The 19,754-nt window shown below is 40.1% G+C and overlaps 1 protein-coding gene across 1 annotated transcript; it reads right to left on the reverse strand.

Annotated features, from left to right (window-relative positions):
* Positions 1-1,263: 1,263 nt before the first annotated feature.
* On the reverse strand, positions 1,264-13,752 carry LOC148350886 (uncharacterized). The gene is made up of 4 exons (XM_088320026.1): positions 13,504-13,752; positions 13,203-13,394; positions 10,207-10,457; positions 1,264-1,637 (listed from the first exon to the last, which is right to left on the reverse strand). Exons 2-4 carry the CDS (start codon positions 13,345-13,347, stop codon positions 1,560-1,562), a joined length of 474 nt encoding a protein of 157 aa, XP_088176152.1. The 5' UTR covers positions 13,348-13,394; positions 13,504-13,752; the 3' UTR covers positions 1,264-1,559.
* Positions 13,753-19,754: the final 6,002 nt, after the last annotated feature.

Consider the following 19,754-nt stretch of genomic DNA (forward strand, 5'->3'; position numbering starts at 1 on the left):
TCACTCGTTCAGCCACATCTCCTACTCGTTCCTTAATTCCTCCTCCTCCTATTTAAACACATCATTCTCGTTCACTGCTGGTCAGTCCATTGGCGGACCTCAGCACATGCAAGGTAAGCACTTTTGACTCTGGCTCCCGTTTTGATCCCGACCTGTTTCCTGTATTGGGCCCCGATCCAAACTCCTTTCTCCTGTCCCGGCTACTCGTATCCTACTGTAATTCTGTTTCCTGTGTTGATCCCCGATCCAAGCTCCGTTCTCCTGTCCCGGCTACCCATATCCTGATTCTGTTTCCCGTATCAATCCCCGATTCCCTACTTCCCGCTCGTCCCGGCCACCCGACTTGTTCCCATCTCCGATCGTGCTCCGTCTCCCGTCCCGCTACCCGACTTGTTCCGATCTCCGATTACGCTTCGTCTCCCATCCCGGCTTGCCGACTTGTTCCGATCTCCGACCCCGCTTCGTTCGCAAGGGCTTCCTGCTCTTACTGGCCAGCGGGCACCAGATCGATGTCTTTTTCCTCCCGCCCTGACTTCCCCGATCCCTTAGTGAAGCATTGTGTGAAACTTTACGCATTTGGGTCCACCGTTTATTCTGGCCGTGACAAATATGACTTTAAAATGATCTAAAACTATTTCGCAATAGAAAAAATTAAGTTAAATAAGAAAATGATATTTAAAATCAGCAAAATTATGTGCAATATTATTTACTTCATATGATTTTTTTTTCATTATTTCTCGACACATAATTTTCTATCATTTGGGAAAAAGTGCACCAATACGTTGAACCATCAATGCTTTTAATCCGAAGATTGATTCTATATCATCATCTTAAGTAGTTATACGAGGTGGGGATTTCATATACTACCTCCTGCTCCTTTTCATACTGTAAATTTGGATAAAAAACTGTTGTTTTATCTTTAAATATTTAAATACATTTATTTGTACATCTAAAAATTAAAGATGGCTTAAACTGTCAGTTTATCAATAGAAGCTACGCAATGCTGTCGCTGGAATGGAACAATTATTTTAGTGAATAAATACACGAATATGAAAAATAATTTCGATGGTAGTAGTATAGTAAACTTATTTAAACTCAAAAGGGGTAAATGTTTAGAATGAATGGCTGATTTCACATACACGAACATATTTATTTTAAAAACAAAGTTTTTATTCATGCTGTGTAAACAAACCTGACATTCCAACAGTATGCTGTGAAAGCCATCCGGGCAATTAAGAAACACATCGTGGAAGTTTTCTAGAAAAGGTTGACACTTCAAGGATTATGTTTGATACAATTGAGACAAATTAAGGGATAACAAATATTTACAATGATAAGATAAACAGCACCCTATACTGTGTTCACCTGTACACAATGTTTAATGCATTCATACATTTTCCTTTTGAAATGGTCTCTATTTGTTCACAAAACACCTTTCTTTATCTTATTCGCACGTAGGGATTTCTCGATGAGTCTCGATGCTCACCGTGAAGAAAATATCTCCAGCAACTAGTCAACATTCCTAGTGTTGATCGGGATTGATGCAAATCCTTACAAAGTTAGTTTTCTGTACTTCCTGTATTCAACGAGAGTCTTCTCTGGCGTCTCCATTTGGCTCTGCGGTTCTTAAACCAAACCTGGGAAAAAAATTTAGAACAAATGTCATGACTACTCATTACACTCACCTGTGCCCGCTCGTTTGGCGCCAGCTGCTGCTGGTTACCTGATTGGTTCCCCCTCCTATTTAAGCTCAGTGCTCTCACTCGCCCTTTGTTAGTCTGTCAGCAAACTTCTGTTTACACAAGGCAAGCATTTTGACTCTGACTCCCGTCGGTGCCGTTTTGTCTCTGGCTACGACTCGTTTTTAACCCCCAACCACATTCTGATCGCCCGTCCCGGCTAACGACCTGTTGTTAAAATCTGACCGTGTTCTGATCTCCCGTCCCGGCTAATGACCCGTTTTTGACCGCCGACCACGTTCTGAGCTCCCGTCCCGGCTATTGACACGTTTTTCCCCGTTTGACCACACTACGATCTCCCGCTCCGGAAGATCAACTTCCGCATTCCGAACACGCTCCGATCCCGTGAGCGGCTTGCTTCCCTCGTCCAGAGAGCACCGGATCGCTGGAATTCGTTTCCTCGATATCCCAATAATCTTTTGCGTGAAACGTTACGCGATTGTGGCGTTCAAGATGGCGGCGCCCTGATGGCTGCGGCCGCATCGACTTGCAACGGTTTTTTTACGCGTCGGCCATAAGATCCAGTCTTCGACTCAGTTTTGATGGCGCACTAAGTCGGCTCGAACTGCAGATTAAGTTACGATCGCAGTTTTTTTTTGCTGGATATGCGATCATCCAGACATCAAGCGCTTGATGTGTATTAGCCACGGACTGCTATGTCGACAAGACCCAGCAGCCTACAAGGCAGCGAAGCAGAGTGGCAAGACGGCGGCGTTACCGCCGAACGAGGACATCAAGCGCTCGGTGCTACGACCACTCGACATCAAGCGCTCGGTGCTACGACCACTCGGGAGTGTTTATTAGCCACGGACTGCTATGTCAACAAGACCTACAAGACCAGCGGCCTACAAAGCAGCGAAGCAGAGTGGCAAGACAGCGGCGCGACGAAGAAGCGGGCCGGGCTAACAGCTAGGCTAAAGGCTAACCCCTCGACGAAGCGGGCCGGGCTAACAGCTAGGCTAAAGGCTAACCCCTCTAACATTCGCTCTCTGGACAATAAACTGGACCATTTAACAACTGGAAGAGGCATCGAACCGCGAGATGACGAACTGCTGCGCTAAAATTCTGACGAAGACATGGTTAATCTTATCTATCCCGGCTGACGTTCAAAGAAACTGTGCGGGTCAGATGTATCGACATTTCGTTCTGTATACACGTGTACACGAATGACAATAAAGTAAATCTGAATCTGAATCTGAATCTCTGATTGGGTCTTCCATTTGTTCCGGTTCTGACAACAAAGGGAAGAAGGATTCCTTCATTGAAGAAGAAGCAAGAATATTTCAAATAGTTATCTTTGTATAACAAACAAAAACAAGAAAGAAATGCAAAACTGATCAGAAGCTAGGAGGAAAGGATTCAAAATAGATAGGAGAGGAAACCAACCCCTGAAATACATTGACAATAATATGAAAACAGACTTCTGCTTATTAGTTCATTTGTAGAATATGAAATAAATCTCTTGTATCCAACTTCAGTGGCGTCTATTTTGTTACCTGCTGTTGATCATCCCTGTCAACTACAACCAAACGCTCCCCTTATTACTGATTGCAATTCTCCTTATTAAGGGATACAAACCTTACAAACACAACACAGAGATCATAGTCGATAAGGCCTCAGATTACAACAAATCACAGCCCTGCTTCAGAAAACTTGTGAAACATGATTGGTCATGGTCCTGGTAAATTTTAATGTTACATTCAGTGGATGGCAAGTGGATGGCAAAAAATGGACGACCTAAGATCGATAAAAATTGGGGAAAATGTCTGAGTCAGAACCAGAAAAAATGGGAGAACCAGTCGCGTAACGTTTCACACAAAAGTTTATTGGGATCTCGAGGAAACAAACGCCAGCAATCCGGTGCTCGCTGGACAGGAGGAGCAAGCAGCTCATGGGATCGAAGCGTGATCGGAATGCGGAAGGGATTCGCCGGGACGGAAGATCGGAGCGTGGTCAAATGGACAAAACGGGTTGCTAGCCGGAGATAAACGCGAAAATCAGAAACAGACGAGTAGGAAACGAAAGAAAACGGGACAGAGGGGCAGCCAGAGTCAAAGTGCTTGCCTTGCGTATGCAGAGCTTCGCTGACGGACTGACCAGGAGTGACTAGCGTACTGGGTAGAAATAGGAGGGGGAATCACTCAGGCAACAAGCAGCAGCAGGCACCAAAAGAGTGGGCAAAGGTGAGGGCAATGAGTAATCATTACAGCCTGATATTTTGAAAATGTAATATTCATCAAAATTCTGTGTTTGGGCGTTTGGGGATTCATGCATCATATTTGATATGTTTATTCTGATTTTAATATTGGACACCTGCAGATTGCATAGGATGCGTTTCTTATTTTGACTATTATTGCTCCCTTTTGTTGGTTATTTTGACTATTTTACTCTGTTTACATGATCGTCACCATCAGCCAATCATGTTGCTATTCATTTATTTCCACACCCTTCAGGGCGGATCTGCTTTTGTAATGGGCCTTTAGAATACATTGAATTTCCTTCTTGTACAAGTTCAAAATCCATCAATGTCTTCTCCCCTCATTTTGAGTGTCTGCTAACCTTTAAACTTATCAATATTATTAAGAAATATTTGGGTGGACTTTGGCATAAACACACCAGCATGTTCACCACAGGATGAAAAACTCTTGCAAAAAACACTACCTGATACGAACGTCAATGGTATTCATGTTTATGTTTCTTGCACAATGTTGACTGCACTATGATTACTGCTCACCTTGCACAATGTTGACTAGCTTTTTTGCACTATGATGACTATTTTTGCACCAAATGCATATGTTGACCATTTTTTGCACTATGATGACTATTTTTGCACCAAATGCATATTGCGCAATCCCTACAATACCAAACTGTATGTAACATCCTATATGCCGACATTTCTTGGGTAAGTTTTGTGTAAATTATAACTATAACCTTATCCTCCTTGTTTTATAACCTTATCTTTTCTGTTCCTTTATCTTCTTGGGTTTTTTACCTCACTGTGAATGTGTGAACTTGAGTGTCATGCCCAATTTCGTTGTCACAATATGTTAACCCATTTTGTAACAATGACAATAAAGGTATATTCTATTCTATTCTATTCTACAATAAATAAATAAATTAAGGTTCTGGAGTGCCCAAGTCAAAGTCGAGATTTAAATCCAAATGAGATGCTGTGGCGTGACCTTAAACGGGCAGTTGATGCTAGAAAACCCTCCAATGGGGCAGATTTTAAAATATTTGGTAAAGAAGAGTGGGCCATAATCCCCCAACGGCGTTGTGAAAGACTCATTACCAATCCATTTCTGTGATTGCTGCAAAAGACGGCCCAATTCGCTATTTGGCTTAGGGGACATTGACCTTTTTTTTTTCTTTTTTTTTTTTTTTAAACTTTTTATTTCTCACACCAATTTTGACAGAGGTTTGATTCCACCATCTTACATCAACACAAAATATATACACTTGACACACTCATAAATAACAGAAGGAACAACAGAGAAGAAAAAATACTATTAATAGAAAAGAAGAATAAATGTTCATACAATACATCCATACAAAAAGAAATATATACTGGACTGTCTCAGAAAATTAGAATATTGTGATAAAGTTCTTTATTTTCTGTAATGCAATTAAAAAAACAAAAATGTCGTACATTCTGGATTCATTACACATCAACTGAACTATTTCAAGCCTTTTATTATTTGAATATTGCTGACTTTGGCTTACAGCTGTAAAAAATTCAAAAATCCTATCTCAAAATATTAGAATACTTCCTCAGACCAAGTAAAAAAAATAATTTTATAACAGCAAAACTAAATCAAACATTTGAAAATGTCCATTGATGCACTCAGTACTTGGTTGGGAATCCTTTTGCACGGATTACTGCATCAATCCGGCGTGGCATGGAGGCAATCAGCCTGTGGCATTGCTGAGGTGTTATTGATGCCCAGGATGCTTCGATAGCGGCCTTCAGCTCATTTGCATTTGTAGGTCTGGTGTCTTTCATCTTCTTCTTAACTATACCCCACAAATTCTCAATGGGGTTCAGGTCAGGGGAATTAGCAGGCCAATCAAGGACAGTGATGCCATGGTCAGTGCACCCGTTACTGGTGGTTTTGGCACTGTGGGCAGGTGCCAGATCATGCTGGAAAATGAAATCCTCATCTCCATAGAGCTTTTCAGCAGATGGAAGCATGTAGTGCTCTAAAATCTCTTGGTACACAGTTGCATTTACTCTGGACTTGATGAAACACAGTGGACCAACACCAGCAGCTGACATGGCTCCCCAAACCATTGCTGACTGTGGGAACTTCACACTGGATTTCAAGCAACTTGGATTTTGCTCTTCTCCAGCCTTTCTCTAGACTCTGGCGCCTTGACTTCCAAATGAAATGCAAAACTTGTTTTCGTCTGAAAAGAGGACTTTGGACCACTCTGCAACTGTCCAGTGCTTCTTCTCCATAGCCCAAGTCAGACGCTTCTTCCGTTGTCTTGAGTTCAGAAGTGGCTTGACCATGGGAATACGGCTATTGTAGCCCATTTCCCGGACACGTCTGTGAACTGTGGCTTTTGATACCTGGACTCCAGCTTCAGCCCACTGTCTTTGAAGCTCCCCCAAATTCTGGAAGCGGCTCTTCTTCACAATTTTGTTAAGGCTGCGGTCATCTCTCTTGGTTGTGCAGCGTTTCCGGCCACATTTTTCCCTTCCAACAGACTTTTTGTGGATATGCTTTGAAACTGCACTCTGTGAACAGCCTGCTCTTTGAGAAATTTCTTTTTGTGTCTTACCCTCCTGATGGAGGGTATCAATGATGGTCCTCTGGACAGCAGTCAGATCAGTAGTGATTTAATTTACTGAACCAAGCTGAGTGTTTTTAAGGCTCAGGAAACCCTCGCAAGGTGTTTCGAGTTAATTAGATGATTCAGGTGATTAGTTGAATAGCCTACTTGTATACTTTTTCATGATATTCTAATATTTTGAGATAGGATTTTTGAGTTTTCTTAAGCTGTAAGCCAAATTCAGCAATATTAAAATAATAAAAGGCTTGAAATAGTTCAGTTGATGTGTAATGAATCCAGAATGTATGACATTTTTGTTTTTTTAATTGCATTACAGAAAATAAAGAACTTTATCACAATATTCTAATTTTCTGAGACAGTCCAGTATATATATATATATATATATATATATATATATATATATATATATATATATATATATATATATATATACACAAAAAAACCCCATAATAAATAGGGGGGAGGTGTTTAGACATCAAGTAAAATTTGTGTGATAGGCTTCCATCTTTTCTCGAATTGGTCAAGTTTCAGTTGAAGTCTTGCAGTGATTTTTTCCATAATGTACATTTGCTTTAATTTGTCTCTCCATTGTTTTATGTCAGGAGGTTGTGGTTTCAGCCAGGACACTGTGATCATTTTCTTTGCTACCAGAAGCATTACCCTTAGTATATATTTCTGTTGACCAGATAGTAATTCTTCTGGCAAAATTCCTACTACGTAAGCCTTTGGGTCCAACCGCAACTCCCAGCCAGTAATTAATTTTATTTCTCTTTGGATACTTCTCCAAAAATTTAATATTACAGGGCAATTCCAGAAAATATGCGTAAAGTCTCCGACCCACCCACAGTTACGCCAACATAGATTTGAGGTATTTTTATATTTTGAAGTGATAGAGGGTGTATAGAAGAATCGCATTTTTACTTTCCATTCAAACTCCCTCCAAGTCGGGCTGTTGGTTATTTTGTGTCCCTCTTTCAATGTTTTTTCCCATTCGTTGTCTTTTATCGCTACATTAGTTTCTTGTTCCCATTTTTCCTTAACTGCCATGTCCTCATTACTGAGATCCATTCTCAGGGCTTTATATAGTTTTGTTATAACCCCCTTTATTGATTGTCCTTTTGTATATGATATGAATAATTCCTCAACCTTAGTTGGCTCCTTACATATTTTCCCCCATTCCTCGTGTTTCTGGAGGTAATGCCTTAGTTGCAAATATTTGTAAAAATCATTTCTAGGTAGGTCAAATTCTTGTTGGAGTTGTTCGAATGATTTTATTGCCTGTGCTTCCAATACTTGGGTAATCAACATCAGTCCTTTTTGGACCCATTTTTGAAACCCTACCTCCATAACCCCAGGTTTAAAGTCTGGGTTTTTCGCTATTTTGGTAGCCCTATTCACAGATCTTAATATTTTTAATTTTTTTTGTATTGTTGACCAAGTTTTGATAGTTCCCTTAATCCATTCATTCTGGATTTTTAATTTCGTCCACCTCGTGACTGATATGTATGGTAACGATTCCACAGGCATATTTGGACAAGATCGCTGCTCCATGTCCACCCATATCGTATCTTTGTCTGTAGTAATCCACAAGATGAGTGCTTTAATTTGAGCTGCCCAATAGTAATATTTAATATTGGGTAGGTCTATGCCCCCTTTTTCTTTAGGAGCTAACAGGGTTTTGTATTTTATTCTAGGTTTCTTCTTTTGCCAAAGGAATTTTGTTAGGATAGGAAGGGATTGAAACAGAAATAATAGTCTTGGTAATATGTTCATTCTAATTGTTTCTATCCTTCCGATAAGACTTAAGGGCAAAATTTCCCATTTTTCCAAATCTTTCCTTATTTCTTTTATCAACATTCCATAATTTGCATCAAACAGCTGTGTGGAATGTGGTGTAATGGTCACCCCCAAATATTTAAACCCTTCATTTGTCCATTTAAAATCAAATCTTTCAATCACATCTGTTGGACATTTTCCTGATATCATCATTGCTATTGATTTGCTCTCATTATTTGAATACCCAGCTACTTCTCTATATATTTTAAGGCTCTCCAACAGTGGTGGTATTGATAACGAAGGTTCCTTCAGCATTACCAACAGGTCGTCTGCAAACAATGATATTTTATGTTCTGTTCCTCCTCCATCAAATATCCCCCTTATTTGCTCATTTTGTCTAATTGATTCTGCGAGTGGTTCTATGCTTATTGCAAACAAGAGTGGGCTTAAATAATCCCCTTGCCGGACTGCTCTTTTGATATCAAAGAAATCTGAACAGTGACCATTTACTCTAAAACGAGATTTAGGATTTTTATAGATTATTTTCACCCATTCAACACATTTTTGAGGGAAGCCAAAAGCTATAAGTGATTGATGTAAGAAGCTCCTATCGAAAGCTTTTTGTGCATCCAAGCTCAGTAACATCGAGGGTTGGGTCTTATATTTTGTGCTCGTAATTATGTTTAGTATCCTCCTAATATTGTTTGCACCCAGCCTTCCCGGAATAAACCCTGTTTGATCATTTCTAATTAATTTCGCTATAAATTTCTGCATTCTTTTTGCCAGTATGCTTGTAAGAATTTTTAGATCATTACAAAGTAAACTAACTGGTCTATAGCTTTCACACAATATTGGGTCTTTTCCTTCTTTGTGCAAGACTGTTATGATGGCTTCCAACCATGATTTGGGGGGATCTCCTTTTGTTAGAGCATAGTTAAATACTTTATGCAGTACTGGTGTTAATTCTTCCTTAAAGCTTTTGTAGAACACACCCCGGACATTGACCTTTTCACATAGGGCCAGATAGGTTTTGATTTTTGGGGGTGCCTTAATAAATGGAATTAACATTTCAAAATTGCATTCTGTATTTCCTTGGGTTGTCTCTGTATGATATTAAGATTGGTTTGATCATTTATAACCTTTTGTGAGTGATAAATATGCAAAAAAACACAGAAATCAGGAAGGGGGTAATAGATTTTCACAGCACTGTAAACTAACATTATGACTTTCTGTTTCACATTTAACTTGAATTGAAATGAAATGAAATTCGTTCATAAATGGTTACTGTATTAGATTCAGATTCAGATATACGTTATTGTCATTCTTGTACACGTGTATGCAGAACGAAATATGATGACTATTTTTGCACCAAATGTATAATTGCACAAACCCTTACGATACCAAACTGTATGTAACATCCTACATGCCGACATTTCTTGTTTTATAACCTTATCTTCTCTGTTCCTTTATCTTCTTGGCTTTTTTACCTCACTGTGATGTGTGAAACTGGAGTGTCATGCCCAATTTCGTTGTCACAATATGTTAACCCATTTTGTAACAATGACAATAAAGGTATATTCTATTCTATTCTATTCTATTGTAAAATGTTGATTCTTCTGACCCACACAGTTTCCTTGAATGTACAGATATAAATAAAATGTTGTATTGAGTTGGAGTATTGAAGTATTAATAATATACTAAATAATTATAGCTATGTATAGTATTACGTAGTGCAAAGAGTGCAAGAGGAGCAGCTAGCATGCTTTTTCAATTGTATGTACATATTTTCTGGTTGATTATGCACACTGGATTATAAACCACACTGGCCAGTTTGGCTTTTTTTAGGTGTGCCTATGCAGTCATAATTTGGCCTTCACTGGCCACAGTACCTCACCTCTACCCTTTCTTCTTGGAGAAGAGTGCTGTGCGCTAGCTCTTCCCTAGCATTGACGTCCGGGTAGTGGTTTTGCAGGAAGAGCTCCTCCAGGGCTTCTAACTGCTCCTCTGTAAAGATGGTGCGGTGTCGCCGGGTCCTCCTCGGAGTCCGGGCCGCTTCCTCATCTTCTTTTCGGACGACAGGCTCAAAGTGCTCATGGCTTTGGGACCAAACAGGTGCCGCTTCTGCTTTGGTGGAGGTCTCTGTGTCTCCAAGGTAACAAAATACTGAATGTCACAGTGTGGTATGTTTAATTTTTTCAAGTCAAGTCATGTTTATTTGTATAGCCCCTAATTACAAGGAGTCTCAAAGGGCTTCACAGACCACAGATTATTGCAAACTACAGACTATTATAACACTATTCCCTGATCTAAAACCTACATTAGGGCAAGGGAAAAACTCAAAAACCTAATGTATCTTTCTTTCTCAAGTTTTGCAATTCATGGATGTAATGTCAATGGTCAAACAACCGCATGACGGTCAAGGAGATACATAAATAAGAAAATAAAAGAAAAAAACAGCTATTTTATAAACTTGCAGTTTTGAAATACTCATAGGTCGAACATTTGTTTTTAATCTACATAATATGAACCACACTTAAAGGAAGCTGACATAATTGATCGCCATTTTTCTGCTACGGGAAAAAAAAAATCTTAGGAAAGCCTGGGCATAAAAAGTTAAAAGAACAATGGTGCGGTGAGTATCTGTACTTTGCATTTTTCTTTGTGCTTTTAGCACTCATTTTCAGTAACACTAAACAATGAAGTCTCATCTCATTAGCTGTACCGCTTATCCTTATTAGGGTTGCGGGTAAACAATGAAGTGACATCTAGTAATCAAATAACACACTCTGACACTTTGACTAACTTGGCACTGTGAGTTTATTGAAATGTAATAATGTTCTTAAATAAATTTTTCGGTTTATAAAAAAATGACAATAATAAATTTAAACAAATAAAGTGCATTAAAAATAAAGGTATCATCACCTGTTGGAAAGGATATTAAAAAATCCCCAAATAAAACAAACATTTCTTTGTATTAACACAAAAAGATCAAATTGATCGTGTTTATTCATGTATAATGCGCAATTGCTGTCATGGATCGGAACCGGATCAGGACCCAAATGCGTGACGTTCTCACACAAGCTTTTATTTTATGGGAAATGGGGAGTCATGCACGTTAGGCAGCGGTCTGGCGTGGAGAGACAGGAAGCCAGAGACCGACGAGATAGACACCAATTGCCCAAGCAGATATCGGACAGATGGGGTCAATACTGGACAGGACAGGATTGATATAGAAATAGGGTATCGAATTTAAACAGGAAAAACTAGACGGGAACAAAAACTGGAGAGAATAATAAACAAGACAAAAATAGACAGGAACCAAACTGGAAACCGATATTAAACAGGACAAAATAAAAATCATTCTATGACAATGCAAATTACTAAAACAATAACAACATACAATTTACAATGAGTTATTTAATATCCTTCAAAGTCTAAATCATCATAAGATACTACAAGTAGTTGTTTCCCTTGTTGTGTTTTTTTGTGTTTATTTGTATTTTTCAGGGTGACTTTCTGATCATTACATTCTCTAACATTCGTCTTTGGTACCGTGAATAACAGTTGTGTGAAAAGGAGGTAAAACGAATGCCTTTTCATATGTCATTTATATCAGTGGTGAGCAACATTTCTACACCATGGATCGGTTTGATGTTTAGTCGTATTCTTGCCCAATAATAACATTAGTAATAATAACAATCAATCAGTAATAATCTCATCTCATCTCATCAGCTGCACCGCTTATCCTCAGTAGGGTCGCGGAGGTGCTGGAGCCCATCCCAGTAATCATCGGGCAGTGGGCAGGGGACACCCTGAACTGGTTGCCAGCCAATCGCAGGGCACACAGGGACAGACAACTCGCTCGCTCACACCTAGGGACAATTTGGACTGGCCAATCCACCTGAAATGCATGTCTTTGGAATGTGGGAGGAAACCGGAGTGCCCGGAGGAAACCCACGCAAGCACGGGGAGAACATACAAACTCCGCACAGTAAGTCCGGTAGCTGGATTTGAACCCACACAGGAGGTTCCCAAGACCTTAGAAATGTGCCGCACACGCGCTAACCACTGCGCCGCCGTGCTGCCCCTTAATAATAATAGTAATGATAAAAATATATTAATGATAAGCCCAAATCCACTGTTTGATCACTAGACAAATAGGGATCTAGTTAAAATAGAAAAAAGCATTAGTTTTTATTTCATCCTCACACTATTGTAACTCATGCTGCCACATTGTACAACATTGTTTTGGCTGAACTCTTTCCCATCATACTCTGTTTTATTGTACAACGTGGCACTGAGATTAAAAATATTGTGACGAGATAAAATGGAATGCATTTTCCTTTGTCATCCACGATCTTATAATTCTAGTGGTTAAGATTGGGTGCTCTCACCTCTGCGGCTTGGGTTTGATTCCCGTTGCATCCAATGATGAGCAAATAAGGTTAGCGATATTTGGCGACTGATTAATATTGTTAAATTAAAGGGATATGCTACCGTAAATGCTTGGTATAATCGGCACCCAATCTTAGAGTTTTGTGGGTGCAAAAAAAGGCACGCATTCACGGTATAAGCAAAAAATAAGGCTTTTTTTTCATTCAGTGCGGCCCGATACCAAATAACCCACAGCCCAGTGCCGGTCTGCTGCCTGGTGGTTGCAGACCACTAATCTATATCCCTAGCGGATTAGTGTCTAGAATTCATCGCCATTACGTGTGTTTGATTCCCATTGCAGCCAATGTTTTACGATCGTGGTCATTGATATTTTTCAATTTATATAAAACCTCGTGTATGAACACGCAGCCATACTTTTGAGTTCTTTTTGGGTAAGGAAAATGCACATTATGCACAAATAAAAACGATAATTTAAGAATTCATTTCCTGCCCTACCTTGAAAAGGAATGTTGGTGTTTGTATGGCAACAGCAGCAGCAGCAGCAACAACACAAACACCACACTTCTCGATTATCCGGGGCCACATCTGGATATTTCCTCAGGATGTCTTCGATGGTGAACGGGAACTTTTGCCTTTCCATGTCGGCAGCCTACCGGACACTGGGAACAGATCTTCGATGAACATCACCTGGGAGATGTAAGAAGAAGAAAAAAAATCGTAAAAAGGTGAATTCCCCACTCCCAGACATAAACCAGCTAATCTGGGCTGGGTTTTTTTGTGAAAAGGTTAATCTCACCTTCTTCATTCCTTTTCATCAGATTTTGGCTGCATAAGATGAGATGTGGAAAAGCGCCAAAGAGCCTCATTGTTGCAGGGGTTTTACAGAGAAAATCTTGGTATTAGGAAAGGCGGATTTGGGGGGGGAAGGGAAAGGAAAGAGTTTAAACGCATCATCTCTGATTTCTCCTGTATTAACCATATACGCGGATTGCAATACAATTCAGACGAGCGATGAAGCCGTCTTGTTGCGTGTTAAAGTTTTTCCCCCCGCACGTTATCAGCACGTCGCAGAGTTGATTTCATACAGGCTGGGAATGGCAGGAGAATTAATGGATTTCCACAATGTGGCCTAAGCTCCCCACATGCGGCCTTTTGAGAGCGGATAACAATAAATCGTCATCTCGTCCCCTTCGCGGCAACTCTAATAGCTTGCCCGATGTTATCTGCACGTATTGTGCGCTTCTAACAGCTCACATTTCATTACAGAGGATTATAGCATAAAAAACTGCCGTTTGTTATGTTCCTCAAGTCATATTTGGTCAATGGCGGGCTTTAAATCACATTAAAAGTGTTTGAAACGGGGTTTTTTCTACACATTAGGAATTGGAAAATGAAATGCTCTAATTTTGAGCTAGTTGTTTTCTATCATGTGAATATAATGGATCAAAGTAATCCGCGCAGGATTAACAGAAAGTGTCCAGTAATCTATTTAAACAGAAGTAGACAGGTGCATACATTTGGGCACACCTAATGTTTTGTGGATTTGAATACCTTTAAAACTAATTAATGGAACAATACCTTTTGTCATGATGACTGATTAGTATCACCTGTCCCCGCTCGTTTGGCGCCAGCCACTGTGGGCTACCTGATTGGTTCCCCGTCCTTTTTAAGCTCAGTCCTTTCACTCGCCTGTTGTCAGTCCGTCAGCGAACCTCTGTTTCTACAAGGCAAGCACTTTGACCCTGACTCCCGTCGGTCCCGCTTTTTGCACCCATTTTTCCAGCCGTCCGTTCCTGATATCCCCGTTTGTCTCCGGCTACGACCTGTTTTTTGACCCCGACCACGTTTGCTCTCCTGTCCCGGCTTTCGACCCGTTTTTGATCCCGACCACGTTTTTGCTCTCCTGTCCTGGCTATCAACCTGTTTTTTTCCATCTTCGACACCACCATCTCCCGCCCCGGAAGATCCACTTCCCCAATCAGAACACGTTCCGGTTCTGTGAGCGACTTGCCTCCTGCGTCCAGCGAACACCAGATCGCGGGCGCTGCTCTTCCTCTTTCTCTCAAAAAACTTGTGGTTAGCGTTACAGATATGGGTCCTGATTCTGTTCTGGTTGTGACACATTTGATTGGTAAGTTTATCTACCCTTGACCGTAGGTAAAGCCAATCATGAGAAAGCGTATTTAAGGGGCCCAGTTGCAACTTTTTCTCCTTTTTGCCTTTTCTCTGAAGCGTGGCAACATGGGAGCCTCAAAAAATGCCAAATGACCCAAAAACAAAGATCGTTCAAAATCAATATTTAGTGCCGTGGTTCTTAACCTGGGTTTGATTAAACCCTAAGGGTTCGGTGAGTCAGTCTCAGGGGTTCGGTGAAGCCTGTCGGGAAAGTGGTTAGAAAAATATGTATATGTTCGATATAACTTTGCTAAATTTCCCTTTTTTGACAACTGTCTAAGTAAAATTGAAGATTTCTCCTGAATTAGTGATATTTCTGTACCCATGGAACTGAAACAAGCAATTGCCACAAACTCAGATAAGCTTTTCGACAGATACTCGCCTGTACGAGCCTCATCTCTAGAATGGGTGAGACAGAGATTCACGTTCAAAGATGTCAATGATAGATACTTTGACAAATCATTTCAATTCAGCAGAACTGGTTTCAAAAGCAACTATTGAGCACAACAACTGTGAGGACGTTTTGGTGTCAACAAATGGAAAAGTATTCAGTTATTTCCAAGAAAGCCTTAGAGCAGGGTTGTCCAAACTTTTCGGAAAGCGGGACAGATTCGGTGCGCTGAAAATGTGTGAAGGTCGACTATTCAGTCTGGCATTTTTTGAACAGTGCTTTACCTTTTCCCAACGTTCGTTTCCAGTTAACTTTTTAAAGCCAGGATGTTTTGTCTGACAGTGCCTCTTTATTATATTATTTGAAAACAGCACTCTCTTGGCAAATTAAGCAGACACAGTTGTTTCAGATTTCGGTGAAAAATACTTTCACTGTTCCTGGAAGCGGCGGCCCTCACATCAACTTTTCATTTTTATATTTACAGTGGGCATGTCGGAAAAGGGATGGGCTAAAATTCTCACAGAAAGCCAAGGGCAAGGTGGCCCATATGCTAATGCCATTATCTGGTGAAATGGTGATTTTATTGGGGGTACAAATGTATCTTACACTGCAGTTAACATTACTGGCTAGGCACATCTTATGAATCTCATAACAGATTCCGCAGGCCAGTAAAAATTTGATTACAGGCTGTAACTGGCCCCCGGGCCGGACTTCCGACATGCCTGCCCTAGAGTTTTCTATTGCATTTGTTACAACATAAGTTTGCAATCAATCTTTTTCAAGGATGCTTGACATAAATACAATGAAAAGGAACAGACTTTGCTGTGAAAATGACATGAGAGTAGCACTTGCCAAGGTAGAGCCATGCACACCTGACCTCAAAGCCAACAGTAGAAGTCACACTGCGCTATGTTGGTTTTGTTTTGCATAGTTCACTTTGTGCACTAGTAGAAAAATTATACTTCTACTTTATACTAAAGTATGTAGTTAGCTCCAACAAGGTTTAAAATCACTGGTTTAGAGGAGTTATTCAAAAAGTTCTTTAGAGCATTCAGCTGTCAGTTTCCACTTTGAGAAACATAGTGAAGATATGTACGACCACAGGCACAGTTGTTGTTAAGGGCCAAAGTGGCAGGCCAAGAAAAAATATCAGATAAGCAGAGGCAAAGACTTGTGAGAATGGTTAATTTCTACCCAGAGACCATCTCCAAACACGTATAACATGAACTCTCAGATGGTGTGTCAGATGGTGTCACTGTTCAACATTCAACTGATTGCCGCACTTTACACAAGAAGTTACTGTATGTATTGTAGCGGAAGAATTTTTCACACAAATGCCGTAGTCGCTTAAGGAATCTACAAGCACATTTGGACAATAGAGTTATAATTGGCGAAAGAACAAAGAATTTCAAGACAATAACTTGCTACCCTCAGTAAAATTTGATGGAGGTTACTTTATCAAGAACTGGCATTCTTTAAAAAGTTGAAGATCTCACGCAGGGGTGAGCAAACATTTGGTTTGAAACCATTTGCACAGGGGCTGGCCCAGAGTAAAAATACAACTGATTGATGGGGGTAAATAATGGCAGAGAGACTTAAATCTGATACCGCTGCAATACATAAGGAAAACAGATAACATAAGCCAATCTATTGTTCTCATCTCATCTCATTAGCTGTACCGCTTATCCTTATTAGAGTCGCGGGGGGGCTGGAGTCCATCCCAGCCATCTCCGGGCAGTGGGCAGGGAACGCTCTGAACTGGTTGCCAGCCAATCGCAGGGCACACGGGGACAGACAACTCACTCGCTCAGTCACACCTAGGGACAATTTGGACCGGCCAATTCACCTGAAATGCACGTCTTTGGAATGTGGGAGGAAACAGGACAAACTGTAGCTGGATTTGAACCCACGCAGGAGGTTCCTACGACCTCAGAACTGTGCCGCCGTGCTGCCCCAATCCATTGTTTCTCATTTGTATTTACCAGCACCAGTTGTGTTTGATTGTTTACCAGACACCAGGGCAGGCAACTTTTGTCAGCCATAAAGTTGCCTGCCCCATTTTTCACAACTTGAAACACAATAAGACAACTAATCGCAAAAAAAAAAACATTGTTGCAAAGTATTAAGGATTGATAATCAGAATATATAACAGAACGACACTTCTAAAATTAAGTTTATTATAAATCTACTTATGACATTCACTGCATGTATATGACATCACTGTTTTCCATCTGCCATCAGTATGTACCTTTATTTACTCATCTTCATTCATGCAATGTTTGCGTTGTGTCGTCTGCTACAAGCCATGTGAACTCCTCTTTCCATGATGCGTTTAATTTGAAATTTAGTTTTGTAGCGTCATAAATTTTGTTATCTTCTTTTGAATCTTTCTTCCAAGGCTGAGGTTTTGGCTTGATTCCTAACCACTTATCCATTTATCCATGATATGCAAATGCACGACCCTATAATGCTCGGGAAAGTCCTGATGCATGAAGTTATTCGACGCAGTCTTCTGATTAGCTGCTGAGTATGCATTTGCTAAACGAACCGAAATTTCTAAACCGCACGAAGATTTCGAAATTGGAATAAAGAGAACGTTTGGTTTGAAAAAAATAATCTTTCGAGTTTTTTTGTTTCTTTTTTTGAAAAAGTTGTCGGCCAACCGGGTGGAAACGTTTTGAAAAGTTGAAAGCCCGACATAAAAGATGCACGCCCCGGGCGTCCGGGCAAACGTTATTTCAGACACTGTTTGCTTATAAAGGGACTATTTCATCCAATTGGTCTTGAAACACACAAGATATACAATATGTTAATTTACATATAAACATTTAATTAAGAATAATAGCAAAGGAATGTACTGTATCCTTTGATCATTTGCATAAAAAAACAGAATGCAATCTGTGTTTCATTGCGTGATTTTTAATACCTTAATGAATAAAATTGAAATAAAAAAGCATATAGAGAAAAATGTGGCCAGCTATTTAAATGTCGGCCATGAGCACCATGAAATATATTTTTTATGGCGGGACACAAACAGACACAGGCTAAAAAAATCCACGTGAGTGCAATTGTATTGCCTCAAAAAGAGACTTTTATTTTAAATGAAATAACATTGGGATGGGCGTTTACCTAAATGTTCTCTGTTTGATAAATGGTAGTGGCATATACAGTTACAGTGGGTGTTTGGAGTTGTGTGTAGCTCTGGCGACATCCTGTGGGCATATTTAAAACTGCAAGTCATTGTTTGATGAGAAGCAGCTTAGTTTTATTCTTTTGCTTCTATCAGCATCATCTCACGGGCCTAATACTACCCACTGGCGATAGTTTGGCGACCCCCGTTCTCATGGATTTTGGGTCAGTGTCAGATTAAAGGTAAGATCAGACCTAAAAAAATTCCATCCCGAACTGTGGATATAAAAGGCTAAAACCAACCCATTGACTGGATTCGAGGGAAAGAGCACCAAGTAAACCTGAAGCTGCACTTCGGCGCCGAAGTGTGTTGAACAGCGTGCATGCTGTGCATATACTCCACGAAGAAGAAAAAAAATCAGCGAAAGAGAAGCCCAGCCCACCTTAATGATTGACATTTTATTACCTCTACTGCAGACATGACTAGATTTATCATTATATAACTAAAGAATTATCATTTTAACGTGCTAGGTGAATTGTGTTGAGGAGAGTGAAATTATTTTGACACAAATGGTACAACTCTAGCCAAAAAAGGATCCATCCATTATCTGCACCGCTTGTCCTCAGTAGGGTCGCGGGGTGCTGGAGCCCATCCCACCTATCTTCGGGCAGTGGGCACCCTGGACTGGTTGCCAGCCAGTGGCAGGGCAGACAGGGACAGACAACTCACTCGCTCATTCACATCTATGTACGATTTGGACCGGCCAATTAACCTGACATGCATGTTTTAGGAATGTGGGAGAAAACCAGAGTGCCCGAAGGAAACCCACGCAAGCACGGGGAGAACATGCAAACTCCGCACAGGAAGATTCTATCCCATGACCTCAAAACTGTGCCGCGGATGTGCTAACCACTCATCCACCGTGCTGTGCTGCAGTATATGTTTATACAAATATGAAAAACGAGGTGAATAAAAATCAAACTTCCTTTAAATGATATTCAAAGCAGCAATTTAATGTGTTTGAGAAAATTTTACATAGTAATTTCAATATTTTACAACATAATTCTATAGATTTCTTTCACCAAACTAAGTTATTTTAGTTCGTGTTCCATAATAAGAAAAAAAAAGATTTTCAATGGCATACGGTACAGAAATCAACCAAGTAATTGAACTGTTATGAACATTCTTTTTACCTTGATCAGATGAAATATGTGATCAGTTGCTTCCTCAAAAAGCCAAGCAATGCAGTTTATATAGAAAAAGCAAAAATTAAGATCATTCTCTTACTTCTACCTGAAAGGTGCCAAAGCAATACTGAGACATTCCCAAAATCTGCAAAATCAGTGAATCA

Source organism: Urocampus carinirostris, chromosome 16, assembly GCF_059441175.1.
Source record: "Urocampus carinirostris isolate Australia breed hairy pipefish chromosome 16, RoL_Ucar_1.0, whole genome shotgun sequence".
Classification (NCBI taxonomy): domain Eukaryota; kingdom Metazoa; phylum Chordata; class Actinopteri; order Syngnathiformes; family Syngnathidae; genus Urocampus; species Urocampus carinirostris.